Source organism: Mirounga angustirostris, unplaced genomic scaffold (genome assembly GCF_029215605.1).
Source record: "Mirounga angustirostris isolate CCGP_5_RB_7025 unplaced genomic scaffold, mMirAng1.0.hap1 SCAF_17, whole genome shotgun sequence".
Lineage (NCBI taxonomy): Eukaryota > Metazoa > Chordata > Mammalia > Carnivora > Phocidae > Mirounga > Mirounga angustirostris.
The window spans coordinates 27,410,843-27,426,951 of NW_026991725.1; the positions used below are offsets into that span (position 1 = coordinate 27,410,843).

A 16,109-nucleotide genomic window follows, 5' to 3' on the forward strand; every position below is an offset into this window, starting at 1 on the left:
AAGTATCTCAATGTCTGTGACTCATTTTCAAATGGCTCAGCAAAAGACATGCATACACAAATAGGGGGACAAAGTAAATATGGAAAAAATGTCATTAAATCTAAGACAAAGGTATCTTTCACCTTCTGTGCATGATTGAGAATGTTCTTAATAAAATGTGGGGGGGGGAATAGTCGAGCATTATAGCTGAATATGGACTGACTTCTAAAAAGCAATAAAAGAAAAACACACACACAGACATACATTTTGGGCACTGATGGCATCTTTGTGAAGCATGTACAGGGTCGCAGGGTAACTGCTGTGAGAGGGACAACATATAAATGCTGGTAAGTTGATATAACATGGTGTACTTTTTAAAAGTGTGGAGTAATTTATTTTTTTCAAGATTTTTATTTATTTGAGTGAGCAAGAGACAGAGCAAGTGAGAGACAGAGAGAGAGAGAGAAAGAGAGAGTGTGCACATGTGGGGGGAGGGGCAGAGGCAGAGGGAGAAGCAGGCTTCCCGCTGAGCAGGGAGCCCGACGCGGGGCTCGATCCCAGGACCCCGGGATCATGATCTGAGCCGAAGGCAGATGCTTAACCGACTGAGCCACCCAGGCGCCCCAAGTGTGGAGTAATTTAAAAAGCACGGCCTATGGAGTTAGACCAGAGCTTTAATTTCATCATTGCCACACCACTGACACCTTAACAAATTTTGGACAAAATACCCATAGTTTCTCCACTCAGGATGTTGTTGGAAGCATGAAAGTAAGATAATATATGGTAAGGGCCAGTGTGGTACTTGGCACGCAAGGAGTCAATGCACATCAGGGAGAAAATAAATCAGATGAAGTCTGTTTGTTCTTTTGCTATTATCATATGACTCATTTTCCACATGTATATCCAGTGGCCCTTTATACCATCTTTTCTTCTATTATCCCACTAAAGATGGTCCCAAAGGCACTTGGTTGTATAACCTAATTTTAATTGGTAGCAGAAATTTTATCAAGGTATTTTATTCTTTATCTACCCTCACTGTATGGTGTGGAAAGCAAAACTGTGTCTTTGGCTAGTGCAACTGAACCTATTCCTTTCTAGTTCTAAGCGTACCGCCTTTCCACATGAATGCAGGGGAATTTATCCTGCTGCATAAAGTCTGTCCATCAGGGAAAGGTCCATCTGGCATCTGGCTGTTTACCTTACAATGAAACATCAGTGCTTTCATGTGTTATTTCTCCTATATTTGTATGCATTTAAAGGAAGACAGCAAAGAAAATGCTGTCACACACACGCACTCCTCACTCCATTAGACTAACTTCACAGTCCTTAGTATCTGGGAGCTCCTTAACAGCAGAGGTCATGGGGCGCCTGAGTGGCTCAGTTGGTTAAGTGTCCGACTCTTGATTTCGGCTCAGGGTCATGAGATTGAGCCCCACGTCAGGCTCTACACTCTGTGTGGACTCTACTTGAGATTCTCTCTCTGCCCCTCACCCTGCTCACTCTCTCTCTCTAAATGGATAAAGTTAAAAAAAAAAAAAAAAAAAGAGCAGAAGTCATGTTTTATCTGTGCTTTATGACCCCCAGAGTGCTACATTTTGGCTCATTTGGTTTGTATTCTCAGCAGCAGAAAACAGAAGGACCATTTCCTGCTAAATTTTCAACAGAGTTAACAATGGCAGAGCAGTTTAAGAACATACCAGCAAGGCGTGCCAGTCTGGCTCAGTCGGAGGGGCAGGTGACTCTTGATCTCGGGGTCATGAGTTTGAGCCCCATGTTGGGTGTAGAGATTATTTAAATAAATAAAAGTTAAAAAAAAAAAAACAAAACAAACATACCAGCAAAAGGAAGCAGTCTGTGCCACATGGTTCTGGTTCAATCTTGATCTCTTTGTTCTTGCGTTTATATACATTAGGGGTAGCGTGAAAAGCTGGAAAAAACAAAACTGTCCTGTTTCCAATGGTTCATCCACTTGATAGGATGGGGAAGAACAAAACTGAATGAGGGAGCCATTGTGGGAAAATTTAGATATAAACAGCTACCATCGGGGCGCACAAAATTTAATCATTTCTGACATCAGCAATCCTTTCAGAGCTAATAGGAACAGGGACACTTAGGTTGCTGGTTATTCCGTCCTGACCGTGCAAAGCACGTCACACTACAACCGAACAAGTGAGGACCGAACCGGCCCTGTGCAAAACCATCATCCGAGCAGAAGCCAGGAACTCTGTATATTAACGGAAATAAACAGAAGGAATGGAGTTTGGGGACGGAGAACAGGAGAGCATTTCAGGGCCGCCCCACTCACGGTGGAGGAAGCAGTCGTATTTGAAGCAGCGTCGACAAAACAGTGTGTGGAAGGAGTGCAGGGACTGCTCCCGCTGCACGGACTTGGCATCAGGGCCGTCGATGTTGGGTGTGCACTGAGGGGGGAGTGCGTTGGGGTCTGACATCTCCGTTAGCTCCCGATACCTATTTTTAAAAAGAGAGGTAAGAATTCCTTCCAAGGAAATGTCTTCGCTGAGAAAGTACAGACTGCGTACTGCCACCCACCCAGGTACAGCCTGCCAAGGGAGACTGGGTTTTTTATGGGCTTCGTTGATGACGGAAGGGTGTATAACTAAGTGGATATGTCACTGCAACTGTGCAGGGCTGGGCATACGTCTGAAAGCAAAGAGAGGGCAGGCGAGAATTCTACCACTGAACTACCCATGCGAAAGCAAAGAGAGGGAAAGATTTCGTAAGCATGGTGCTGGAGTAACTGCAGAAAAATGGCCGCATTTAGAAAGTTCTCTGCCCAAACTTATTCAAAATCCAGCAATGGTGACCCTTGGTATGGGAATGGGCATTTAGAGGTAAGCAGGCAAGCAGGAAATAATCAGAAGTGCAAGCAAATCACAGTGTACTTACCAGAAACAAGGCTTTTTATTAACCCAAAATAGGCTTGAATAACAGTTTTGCCTGAGCACTCTACATGGCCTGAGCGGGACAGCTTTCCCTACCTCTCCTTCATGTCATCTGGAACACCATTCTCAGGGAACATTGAGGCAATTGCACTGAAGATCATGTCATTTGGGAACTGTTTCTTGGAACTCTTTTTGTTGCCTGAATTGGAAATGACAAAAGACTCCTGAGTGCTATAATCAGAGTATGCAAACAAAACTGTTTGGTCATTCTCCCTTAGGTCACAGCATTTTGATTAGAGCGGCTTTGTTAACCTAACCACTGACTGTTTAGGAACACATAAAGAAGGTCAGTGCTATCTGGACTTATCTAATAGGCTACCAGTAATAAGGAAATCAGAGTCATGTATACGTTCATGACAAAACCCACAGTCCAAGATGGAAACTAGAGGGAAAAACCTGAGTTTTCGTGGAGAGATGTGAGTATTGAAGAATGCCATCATAATGATGGTGCTGAAGAATAAGACAGTGACACTATGTCCCTGGACATCTAATTACATAACAGAGAGCATAATTAAACATTAAGTTAATTAAATATTAACAACACGGAAAAATGCTTATGACAGAAGATCAAAAAAAAAGGGATATAAAATTGTGTGTGGGAGGGGGCATGATCCCATTTCACATGATGCATATAAACATGTTGATTTATACATGTACTTTATTTTTTATGTATTTATTTTTAAAGATTTTATTTATTTTTTGACAGAGAGAGAGAGACAGTGAGAGAGGGAACACAAGCAGGGGGAGTGGGAGAGGGAGAAGCAGGCTTCCCGCTGAGCAGGGAGCCCAATGCGGGGCTCGATCCCAGGACCCTGGGATCATGACCTGAGCCGAAGGCAGCGGCTTAATGACTGAGCCACTGAGGCGCCCCATACATGTACTTTAAAAAGCCTGAGATATAGTTGACATATAGCATAATATTTATTTTAGGTACGTGTATGTATATATTCTTTGTGTGCGTGTGTATACACACACACACACATTTTTTAGATCTAGAAGGAAATATTAATGCTGATTATTCCTTGATAGTAAGATTATAGGATAATTATATTTTCTTCTTCATAACTTTCCATGTTTCCCAAACACACTACTTTGTTTTCCTTTTAAGTGGACCAAATGAGAAGCACCAACAGCCTTTAATAATCAACAATTCTGTTTCTCCCTTCTTCCCTCTCCCTGTCACTTTCAAAATGGATTATTTACCTTCAAGAGCGTGTCTTTTTCTCTTTCTTGTTACTGGCAGATCTTCTTTGCTATCATCTTGCTTTCCATCTGAGGTGTCATTGTGCCCTTCCTCCTCCTCATCTGAGTATTGATTCAGAGCATCTACCAACTCCAGGAAAACTGCATCACTAATCAGGACAGATCCAGGGATCATCTCTGGAACGTAAAGATTAGATGGATGAGCAGTGATTGTTTCATGCTCCATTAGTCCTGCTAGGAAGATTTTCTTGTACTCACTCCTGAGACCTAGATAGATAACATATGTACATTTTTATATGAACAACCAGGAAATTACAATAATTTGATTGACTCTTATAATGGCAACAGTTCAGCTGGCTGGAGTGGGAAATCCAGTTATTATAGGCTTTATTCTTACTAGGGTAGTTCATTCCTCAGTCACAGATCAACCTGTATTTATGGTCCAAAATCTCAAAGAAGTGTACAAACGATACAGATGGAACAGAGAAAGAATGATAACATGAAAATGTACTTGGTTTTGCTGCTGATGGCTTGGTAGTGACTTCTTTGAATCAAAAGACAGCATTATCTTCCTAAAATCATACTATATAGGGTTACACTAAAACCTAGGATAACGTCTTTGAACACTAGGGGGCGCTGTGGGTAGACAATGCATTTTCAACAGTACCCACAAGTGTCAAAACAGCTGGTGAGGCCATTGGTTTGCAAAACCATGGGGAGTCTCTCCCCATCTTTCCACTTCTTACACCCTGGCAGCCCTTTCTAGAACTACAACTAGATCCGAATGACTCGCTTTCAGGATCGTCGGAATATTATAAGCAATTTCTGGGAGTTCAGGGTATATCTGGATCAAAGTAGGACAGAGAGATTATGCTCATTGCCATTCTCAGAGAAATGAAGAACAAAATGGCTTTGGATGGATTTATGGAAAACTCCTAAGATCATACTTCTTTGTCCACTAAACTTTCTCTCCAGCCACTGATTACTATATATATAAAATCCTTTTATGTCCCAACTCTTTTTACTTCTTAATTTACATTTCTTTTAATTTTTTACTTAAATGCAATTCAGTTAACATATAGAGTATTATTAGTTTCGGGGGTAAAACTTAGTGATTCGGGCGCCTGGGTGGCTCAGTTGGTTAAGCGACTGCCTTCGGCTCAGGTCACGATCCTGGAGTCCCCGGATAGAGTCCCGCATCGGGCTCCCTGCTCGGCAGGGAGTCTGCTTCTCCCTCTGACCCTCCCCCATCTCATGCGCTCTCTCTCATTCTCTCTCTCTCAAATAAATAAATAAAATCTTAAAAAAAAAAAAAACAACTTAGTGATTCATCAGCCACATATAACACTCAGTGCTCCCCACTCCTTTTAAAATTTAACTGAGGGGGCACCTGGGTGGCCTAGTTGGATAAGCATCTGGCTCTTGGTTTTGGCTCAGGTCATGATCTCCGGGTCACGGGATCAAGCCCTGCATCGGCTCCACGCTCAGCACAGAGTCCGCTTAGGACTCTCTCTCCCTAAAATCTGTAAGAAATTTGAAAACATCTTACAGAAAAGCTGTCAGGTGTATGTAGGCCACTTAATCACTGAATATCTTGACCTGTCGACCTCTCATTGAGTACATTAGCCGTTGATAATCTGCCAATTTAAATGGCCCCTGTTTAAACTCTCATGCTTTGGAGACATACCTGTTCCAGAAGATAGCATTGAAAGTGCCACATTACACTTCTGTGGGAACTCTGCTAATGGCACTTGGGAATTGTTTTAGTTAAGTCATTTTAGATAAAACATTTATTGTCACTGGATCCAATTGTCTGGTATTGAGTTATCAGTTCTTAAAAGATAAAGATTTTGAAGAGGTATGGGAGGAAGTACATTTTATAAAATGTTACAATGAAGCTCAGAGTGACCTTTGAATAGTAGGAGTGTTAGTATGTTAAAAATCTGTAATGGACAGTTAAGGGAGTTACCAGAGAGAGAGAGAGAGAGAGAAACACATGAGCTTGCCAGGCAAGGATTGCAGTAGAGATTTTGTCTTTATCAAATAAACTTAAAGGAACAAGTTACAGTTAAAGTTTGAATGGGAGAGCCTGCCATTGTTGTTCCACATTGGATTGTTGCTGTTTACATTCCTTTGTTGAGCCTACATCTTCATAAGCTCTTTAGCAAGTGTATGTAGAACATCTACGTCTTCATAAGCTTTTTAGCAGGTATATGTTGAACACCTCTGTTCATGGTCAAGACAGGATCAGAGGCCATGGATACTGACAACTGATTTGTCTGTTTTCCTCTTTTTCCATGACTATATCTACTGCCTTGTCTTGATTTATAAATAAAACCTGAAAACCTACAAAAATAAGTGTTTTGTGGTTTATCTAGGAATAATACAGAAAATATTGCTGTTATTTTTGGTGAAGAAAATCAATTTTGTATAGTTTATTTCAACCTAAATAAAATGTGAATTTTGTTAAAAAAAAAAAAAAGACTCTCTCTCCCTCTCCTTTGGCCCCTCCCTCTGTTCTCTCACTCTCTAAAATAAACAAACAAACAAACAAACAAAATCTGACTGAGGACATCCCACCCCCAACCCTGAGGACATTTTTAATACAAAATGTTTACTCCTAGCCACGTGATGACACTGAAATATTCTTCAGCCTGTACACATGAGGCAGCAGATAAAAGCAAGATGATGATATACCACAGAAGGGGCACCACTCTAGTAAAGTTTCCTCCCAAAGAGCCCAGCACCACTACCTTCTTCACCATGGACTTTCCCGTCGTAGTTATTGATCAGCTCCTCAATGAAAGTCTCATCTTCTTCTTTCACCTCATCTCCCATGTAGGGAATATTGCACAAAACTGTCTCATCTTCTACCTGAAATCAAACCAGATGTGATTCATTCCATGAATCCACTAGGCATCTCCTCTTTCCTGTTTAATGGAATCTTTGCTGGGCCTTTTTTGCGGCTTGAATTTCCTGAAAACGCCTTTGGTTACAGAGTTTCCTGCATTTTTAAAGACTGGCCATTTTGTTTTGCCAGCAAAACCTCAAGTGGGAGGGGGCAATGTTACTCTTAGGGAAAAAAGTAAGTTTAACTACTTGAGGATATCAACTACCAAATGTTTAGCCTGATACTAACAGTGGTATTTCCACCAACATCTAGAATCTAACAGCATACTTATTATTCACAGTGATTCCATCTATTATCTAATTTTATCTACTAAACATCATTGTAAAACAGGTACAAATATCACTTAAACAACAGTCTAAAAAGTCTTCAATTTTAATTCTTCTCATAACTGGAGACACATAGATGAAAAGGAAGGCTTCCAAGAGTAAAATCTGCAATATAACTAGAACAGTTAGTACAGAAACTGGGCAACCATAAAGTTTCTGGATATTCTATTATACAGACTAAGACTAACCTCCCATAATCATAATAAAAAACTATGATTATAACTCATGTCAATCACACTCAGTGGGAACTTAAAGTCGATTGCAGCATGAGCTATGAACATTTCCTGGCTAAAGAAACAATACTAATGGATTTTTGGTATTGTTGTTGTTCAGCAGAAAACACGGTTGTTTTTAATTCCCCAAGTATTAAGTAAAATTACTGTGAAGTTTTATTCTAACAGATGATTCCCTTTTGTAAACCTATATCCTATTCCAGTCAGAACGGTCACCAGGCAGATGATAAACAATGGCAGTATTTAGAGAGGAGTGATTATCAGAATCAAAACTAATCCTAGTAGGAATCAGTATAAAGGCCCAGATGAAAGGCTCACGGATCCATGTGCACCTCTGTTATCTCAGTTGCTTTTATAGCATCTTGCCTTTAGGGGATTCAGAAAGGATTGCTCCATCAGCAGGGAGATGTCAACCTCCTTAAGCCTCAAGTGTCTGATTTAGACTGCATTTAACTGCACATTACAAAATTGGGCCAAAGTAGTAAGGGAGAATTGGAGTCTTGCCCAGTCTCATTCATTCAAAAAGGAACCAGCATTAACTCAGAAGTACACTTCAGGGAGCATAAAACCTAACAAGTAAGAACAACTTGCTATATATATACACATATATATTTAGAGTAAATATATTACAACAGCCTGCCCTGCATGTCCAAGTTTTGTTAAGTATAATCTGACAACCTTTACCCTAAGAGAAGTGCCAGCATACAAACATAAGAAAATCATACAGTTTACACAATTACCCCAGTGCTTTCAATACATACCATAAAGTTCTGCTGGAGAGGGGACCAGGAATACATGATGGGAACCAATGCAACTGTGTTCAGAGACCTCATTAACATATGTTGGCTTGCAAATCCTGGGAAAATGCTCTCTATGGTACACTGAAATATAAGCAAAGACAATGGAGAGGGAAACGCAAGCACACAACCCAAGAGAGAACTGCAGTTTCCTTCCAAGTTGATCCCAGTAGTCTTCTAATTCTTACAAGTTAAGAGGGCTTTTAACAATCAGCTCCTAAGAGGAACCACTGGACTATAAACCACTGCAAAGCAGGGGCTATCTCTTCTTCATCTTTGTGTCATCTACAGACTCCAGCACGGTGCCTCTCACACTCAGCTGGTGTTTATTTCAATTTAAAGCTGCTGGTCTCCTTGGGCTATACACAACAGCAAAGGGCCTCTCAAAGTCCTAGGAGATGAGGAAGTTTTCCTGAGGACCTAAACGTTAAGAGAGTTGACATCAACTTAGCTGCAGAGGTGATGGAGACAGTACAGGGGAAGTGAAACAGTACAGAAACTATAGTCATATTCTGTTTTGGAAAAGAAAATTGCTTTCAATACACTACCCACTCTTTATATTTTATTTTATTTTAATCTATTTATTTTTAAAGATTTTATTTATTTACTTGAGAGAGAGAGAGCACAAGATGGGGTGGAGAGGCAGAGGCAGAGGGAGAAGCAGACTCTGCCAAGCAGGGAGCCCGATGTGGGGCTTGATCCCAGGACCCCGGGACCACAATTCAAGCCAAAGGCAGATAGACGCTCAACTGACTGAGCCACCCAGGCGCCCCTACTTTTTATATTTTAAAAATATTATCTCTTTTTAAGAAACTAGAATGAATTTTAGATTTATAAGAAGGAATATCCCTTTGATTAGTGTATTCCTGCCCATTATCCTGGGCACTTCTTTTCCAATATCAAAGTACCAGACATGCCAAACAAGGCACAAACAAGGTTGTTTTGAAGCTTGTACACAGAGCCCAGGAAATCAGACACTAAATCTTTTGTTTTTCTGTTTAAAAAAAAAAAAAAACACTCATGATTATACTCATTAACTGAGGAGAATAATAGGTGAATAGGCTATTCTTTAAGTTACAGATTTACCATCCTAGTTATTCAAAGCTGACTATAATAGCCGTATCTATTAACCTTATTTATTTTCTAATACGTCACGAATACAGAAAACAAACAACTTCAGCCCAAGGAAATGAGGAAGGCTGAGCTTAGACACCCAGAAGTACCTTTTTGAGAAAAGGATGCCCGCTCACGGGCTTCATCAATTGCACAGGTTGGACACGAAGCTTCTTCCATTCTTCATTGAGGATCTGGGTTTTTTCTTGAACCTTTGCAAAATTTGCTACATACAGAGCCTAGAAAAGCCAAGGGGACAATGGTTGGGATTTCAAGAGAAGAGTTTTAAAAAGCCCAGCCCTCCACATTGGATCAATATATTAAAATAGATAACCCGGGGGTTATTTTTGACCTTGGCGCCCATATTTGCCTGAAGCCGTTTCAGCTGCCGGAGTCGCATGTATTCAGATTTGACTTTTCTTTTCCAGTAAGTGATGCATTTGGACGTTGGGGGATTTGGCATATCCATTTTGCTGTAATCTAAGAGACCCAGACATGAGAAAAGGCATTTTACTGTCTGGAAATGAAGAATTCCTCAAACTCAAACAAACATGGTCAGTCATGCTTCCATTCCCACTGCATTTACTCATAAAAACAGTTTAAAGAACCCAAATCTGTGAGTTCAACAAAAGGTTTCAATTAAAAAAAAAAAAAAAGATTTCACATCAGTAATTCCTGGCCTGATCACCAAAAAGCTCAGCCTCTGGCCTCCTGTGCTACCTTGTTTTTATTTTTTTTAATTAATTTATTTTCAATTTATTCATTTGATACAGAGAGATACAGAGAGAGAACATGAGTAGGGAGAGAGGGAGAGGGAGAAGCAGACTCCCCACTGAGCAGGGAGCCCGATGTGGGGCTCGATCCCAGGACCCTAGGATCATGACCTGAGCCAAAGGCAGATGCTTAACCAACTGTGCCACCCAGGTGCCCCACCTACTCAACACCTTGACTAAGAGAAATGTTCAGCAGGGATCAAGTTAATATCAAAGAGCTTCAGGGGCACCTGGGTAGCTCAGTCTGTTGCTCAACCGGGTGAGCACCTGGGTGGCTCAGTCGGTTGAGCAACCGACTCTTGGTTTTGGCTCGGGTCATGATCTCAGGGTCGTGAGATCGAGCCCCACACTGGGCTCCGTGCTCAACCCAGAGTCTGCTTGAGACTTTCTCTCTCCCTCTCCCTCTCCCTCTGCCCCTCCTCCCACTCATCTCTCTCTCTCTCAAATAAGTAAATATTTTTAAAATTAATTTAAAAAAAGAGCTTCATGCATAACTTGCATATAGAACAGAAGATTCCTGCCATGGAAGAAGGAACAAAGTACAGTTATCCCTCTTGTCTACAGAAGATATGTTCCAAGACCCCCAGTGGATGCCTGAAACCATGGATAGTACTGAGCCCTACATATACTTTTTCCCTCTACACACACACCTACAATACAGTTTAATTTATAAATTAGGCACCCAAAGAGATTAACAACAAAACCCAACAATAATATAGAACAATTATAACAACAAAAAAGAGCTTCATGAAAAGATCCACCCACACTATAAAACTGTACCTGCCAAACTGTCTGAACCCCACCACATACCCAGCAATAAAGGTAGGAAATGACAACAGCATAATCTCATCTCCAAGTCAACAGCAAGACACAGAAATACAACACTGCAAATCACTTTTTTTTGGGGGGGGGGTTTAATTAAGGTTCAAAGTTCTAAAAAAGTACTTACTGTAACACATTCTACCTACCTCATAGAATGCAAGGGGAAGTATCTGGTTTTATAATGTGCCTTCTGTTCTTCAGAGGAATGGCAAGACACAAAGGCAAAACAAATGTTCAGCTTTTCAAAAGAGAATAGACAGTGGTTTTGAGTCAATGGAGCATATTTTTAGACCCTGATACTCTCAGTAGGATGCTCACCCAGAACTACACGGACTTTGAGATCTGTGCTAACACTATTTCTACATGTAAGTCAGGCCCCAATCATACTTGATGCCATTTGTCCTTTCTTTTATTAAATTCTATCCTTCCAGTCACGTGTGCAAATATATTCTCACAATTACCAAGTTCACGTTTCTGCTTTACTGAACCAATTTCCAGGCTCAGCCAGCAGACCCATCAATTGTTTTAGATAAAGAACAAATATTAAGTACATGTAAAAATTCAATAAAATCTATGAGGTTATGTTTTTATTCATATTAACTACTGAGATTTCCTAGAGAACTAGTTCAATTCATTTTTTAAAAAAGATTTTATTTATTTATTTTGATATAGAGCCGAAGGCAGATGCTTAACGACTGAGCCACCCAGGTGCCCCTAGTTCAATTCATTTCACCTAGCATTTTAAGTTAATGAAAACATTACAAGGAGCTATGAAGAGTCAAAATTTGAAACAGAAACTAAAGTTTCAGGCCTTGTTCTTTAAATTTTATGAAAAAAATTTTCTTTTGGGGTTTAAGAACATATTTCTTCTAAAGAAGCATTTTTATGATTACCTGTTTTTCTCCATAAGGAATGACAGCACCGACAAGAAAACAGCAAAACTTAACCCACTATTTCACATCTGTCACAATCAGACATGATTATAATATCTCATGCACATGGACTTTAAGAGACTATACCTGATTGTTTCATTTGAAGAACCAAATGGATTAGGGTAAATGTTAAATTCAGAGGATAAAGGAAGGAAAGAATAGCAAAGAAGCAGACAGACTCACTGTGTTTACTGTTAACTCAATCAAGTGATTCAAGCTCTTAAAAACAGAATTCCCTGTGAGTTAAATATTCTCTCTCTGGGGTAAGGGAATGAAACAACAACAGCATAATCTAAGAATCTGAATCCCAGACTGCTAAGGTGCTGGGGTTACCAAAAAAAAAAAAAAAAAAAATCTGAATTTCTTTCCCACAAATTGCACCATCTCTCTTCGTCCTATGTCTTTTAAATACTTCTCATTCGGGCTCCTGGGTGGCTCAGTTGGTTAAGCGACTGCCTTCGGCTCAGGTCATGATCCTGGAGTCCCAGGATCGAGTCCTGCATCGGGCTCCCTGCTCGGCAGTCTGCTTCTCCCTCTGCCCCTCCCCCCTCTCATGTGCTCTCTCTCATTCTCTCTCTCTGAAATAAATAAATAAAATCTTAAAAAAAAATTAAATAAATAAATAAATACTTCTCATTCCTCATGGAATGGGGCCAAAAGAGGGGCTTTTTTTTTTTAATAAAACTATTTAAGTACATACAACACACTCACGTGTAATATTAAGTACATTGCTCACATAATTTCTGTCCTGAACAAGCATAAAACAGTCTGCTCCAGAAAATGATAAAATGATTCAAATCTAGTTTAAAACTGCCTCTCTCAAACACCTTAGGTTACCCCTATTGAGACCCAAACGTTATAGATCATAATTCAGTGAGACTTCATAACCTCCTAAAAATTGGTTTTGAACTGCAATCCTTCTCCCATTTTCTGGGGGAGCACATTTCCCTTTTTGCAATAGTAAGCTTATGTCAGGTTGCTCTGTCCATTTAAAACTGGGGATCAAATAATGGAAAAGAATAAAATCCACAGATGCTAAGGTATGTATGTGTAGATTTCTTAGAGATGGCCACAGAAAAATATCAATATTTTTGTTAAAGAAAGGAGTTATAATTGAAATGTGATCTACAGTCTGTAAAAAGAGATGACAGGACACACAGTCCAATAATTAATGGCATCATTTCTAATTTTACTCAAGTGCTTTATTCGGCCAGAGGAGTATACAGTACACACGAAAATGCCATTGAATTTTAACCAATCACAATGTAAAGTAAGTCACACTTCCTCCTTTTACAATTAATGTGATATCTGAATCTCATGTGACCATGAGCAAATATTTATTTTGCCTGGCTTTTTAATGGGTCTTCAAAGTCTCTAAAGGTTTATTTGGCAGTTGGTCAATCCCCACTGAGTGTATGAGGAAGACAGGACACACTGTTTGGAACAGATAGGTATGATTAAAATAAACACCTGAAACAGCCATAAGATGGGTTCTCATAGCATCTGCATTCCGACCAACAACTATCACTTCAAGATTTTTTTAATTTAAAAAGCAAACAAAAACTCATCATTCAGTGGAACCTATTTGGAGAAATGAGTTCATTCATCTTGGGCAAAGGGAGTGGCACACAAAAAAATACTTTATATTTCTACCAGATGGATTCTTTAGTTACTGACACATGCAAAACAGCCATTTACATTTCAGTTAAGTACTAGGCCAGTACTTTACAGCTTTTCATTATATTCACTTAAACATTGAAAATAAACTCCAAAACATAGGATGTTTTGGTCAATAAATTTAAGAATAAGCCATATATATATATATATATATATATATATATATATATATATATATATATATCTCCTCCAACTTAATAAGATAACCCAATAGAAAGTTGGCAAAAAATTTGAACGGATACTTCACCAAAAAAAAGATATAGGAATGGCAAATAATTGCACAAAAAGATACTCAATATCACTATTAGTCATTAGGGAAGTACAAATTAAAACCAAAATGGGAGCGCCTGGGTGGCTCAGTCGTTAAGTGTCTGCCTTTGGCTCAGGTCATGATCCTGGAGTCCTGGGATCGAGCCCCGCATCGGGTTCCCTGCTCCACAGGGAGCCTGCTTCTCCCTCTCCCTCTCCCACTCCCCCTGCTTGTGTTCCTTCTCTCTCTGTGTCTCTCTCTGTCAAATAAATAAATAAATAACATCTTAAAAAAATAAATAAATAAAACCAAAATGATGGGGGCGCCTGGGTGGCTCAGTCGATTAAGCGACCAGATTTTGGATTTCGGCTCAGGTCAGGATCTCAGGGTCATGAGATCCAGCCCTGAGTCAGGCTCTGTGTGGGGTGTGGAGTCTGCTTAAAAGATTCTCTCTCCCTCTTCCCCTTCCCCAGTGTGCTCTCTCTCTCTCTCCCTAAACAAAACAAAACCCAAAAAGCAAAAACAAAAACAAAAAAACCCAAAATGATGGACTACAACACCCCCACTAGGATGTCTAAAATCAAAAAGATTGATGATACCAATTGTTGGTGAGGATGTGGAGCAACTAGAAACCTTGTACCTTGCTGGTGGGAGTGCAAAATGGCAGAGCCACTTAAGAAAACAATTTGCTAGCTTTTTTTTTTTAAATAAAGTTAAATATATACTTACCATACAACTTGGCATACAGTTTCTATTATTTATCCAAAAGAAATGAAAATATATGTCCCCACAAAGACCTCTATACAAATGTTCATAGCACCTTTATTCATAAAAGCCAATAAGTAGAAACAACACAAGTGTATCTATGAAGTGCTGAATGGATACAAATTATAGAATATACGTAATACTATGCAGTAAAAAGGGAATGAAGAGCTCCTCCTTCCTACACATGCACAATATGTCTGAAGAGCATTATGCTAAGTGAAAAAAATCAGACACACAAAAAAACTATGTACTATATGACTCCACTATTAGTGCATTCTACTAGAACGATTCTGTAAAGGGCAAATCTACATTGACAGAAAGCAGATCGGTGGTTGCCAGGAGCTGAGGTTGGGGAAAGGGATTACATGGAAAGAAGCATAAAGGAACTTTCTTGGGACTCTGAAAAATGGTCTCTACCATGGCTGTGGTGATGCTTATATGACTAGGCACTTTTATGAAAACTCACTGAACTGTATATATAAAATGTGAATTTATCATATGTAAATTTTTACTAATAAAGCTGATTAAAGAAAAAAGTAAGTCTTTCTTGATGATAGATCAATCCAGTAATTTTCTAGAGATCTTTACTATAAAAATCAGTATGCAGGGGAGCCTGGGTGGCACAGTACGTTAAATGTCGGACTCTTCATTTCAGCTCCAGTCGTGATCTCAGCATCATGAGATCCTGCCCCATGTCAGGCTCCATGCTCAGTACAGAGTCTGCTTAAGACTCTCTCTCCCTCTGTCCCTCCCCCCTGCTTTCCCTTTCTCTCTCTAAAATAAATAAATAAACCTTTTTTAAAAAATCAGTAGGCAATTCCACCTTTTAAAAAAACTTCGGGTGAGGGCACTTGGGTGGCTCAGTCGGTTAAGCGTCCACCTTTGGCTCAGGTTATCATTCCTGGGATCTGGTCCCGCAACAGACTCCTTCCTCAGCAGGAGTCTGCTTCTCCCTCTACTCCTCCCCCCTGCTAGTGATCTCTCTCTCTCTCTCTCATGCTCTCTCTCAAATAAATAAATAAAATCTTAAAAAAAAAACAAACAAAAACTTTGAGTGACTTCACAACGAATAATAACAGTAGAATGATCAATACTGGGTCATTAACTGTAAAAAAAATGTTACCTGTATGCTAATGTAAGATGTTAATAATAAGAGAAACTGGATATGGAATCTATGGAAACTCCTTCTACTACTCTTATTTTTTTTGTAAATTTAAAACTGTTCTAAAAATTTAAGTTTATTTTTTTAATTGATTTTTTTTTTAAAGATTTTATTTATTTATTTGAGACAGAATGAGAGAGAGAGCACATGAGAGGGGGGAGGGTCAGAGGCAGAAGCAGGGAGCAGGGAGCCCGATGCGGGAC

At 39.6% G+C, this 16,109-nt stretch overlaps 1 protein-coding gene across 6 annotated transcripts in view; it reads right to left on the bottom strand.

Annotated features, from left to right (window-relative positions):
* The window catches only part of EZH1 (enhancer of zeste 1 polycomb repressive complex 2 subunit), a 36,824-nt gene that overhangs the window by 16,538 nt on the left and 4,177 nt on the right, over nucleotides 1-16,109 (bottom strand). For all 6 annotated transcript variants that reach the window (XR_010408703.1, XM_054510805.2, XM_045888874.3 and 3 more), the window contains exons 2-10: nucleotides 11,267-11,358; nucleotides 9,878-10,005; nucleotides 9,636-9,764; nucleotides 8,377-8,496; nucleotides 6,899-7,019; nucleotides 4,146-4,322; nucleotides 2,979-3,081; nucleotides 2,285-2,448; nucleotides 1,815-1,906 (exon numbers count right to left, since the gene is read on the bottom strand). Coding sequence is in view for 5 of the 6 variants with exons in the window: in XM_054510805.2 (XP_054366780.1) it covers nucleotides 1,815-1,906; nucleotides 2,285-2,448; nucleotides 2,979-3,081; nucleotides 4,146-4,322; nucleotides 6,899-7,019; nucleotides 8,377-8,496; nucleotides 9,636-9,764; nucleotides 9,878-9,994 (1,023 nt within the window). In the remaining variant the exon portion in view is untranslated. The remainder of the gene's footprint in view (nucleotides 1-1,814; nucleotides 1,907-2,284; nucleotides 2,449-2,978; nucleotides 3,082-4,145; nucleotides 4,323-6,898; nucleotides 7,020-8,376; nucleotides 8,497-9,635; nucleotides 9,765-9,877; nucleotides 10,006-11,266; nucleotides 11,359-16,109) is intronic.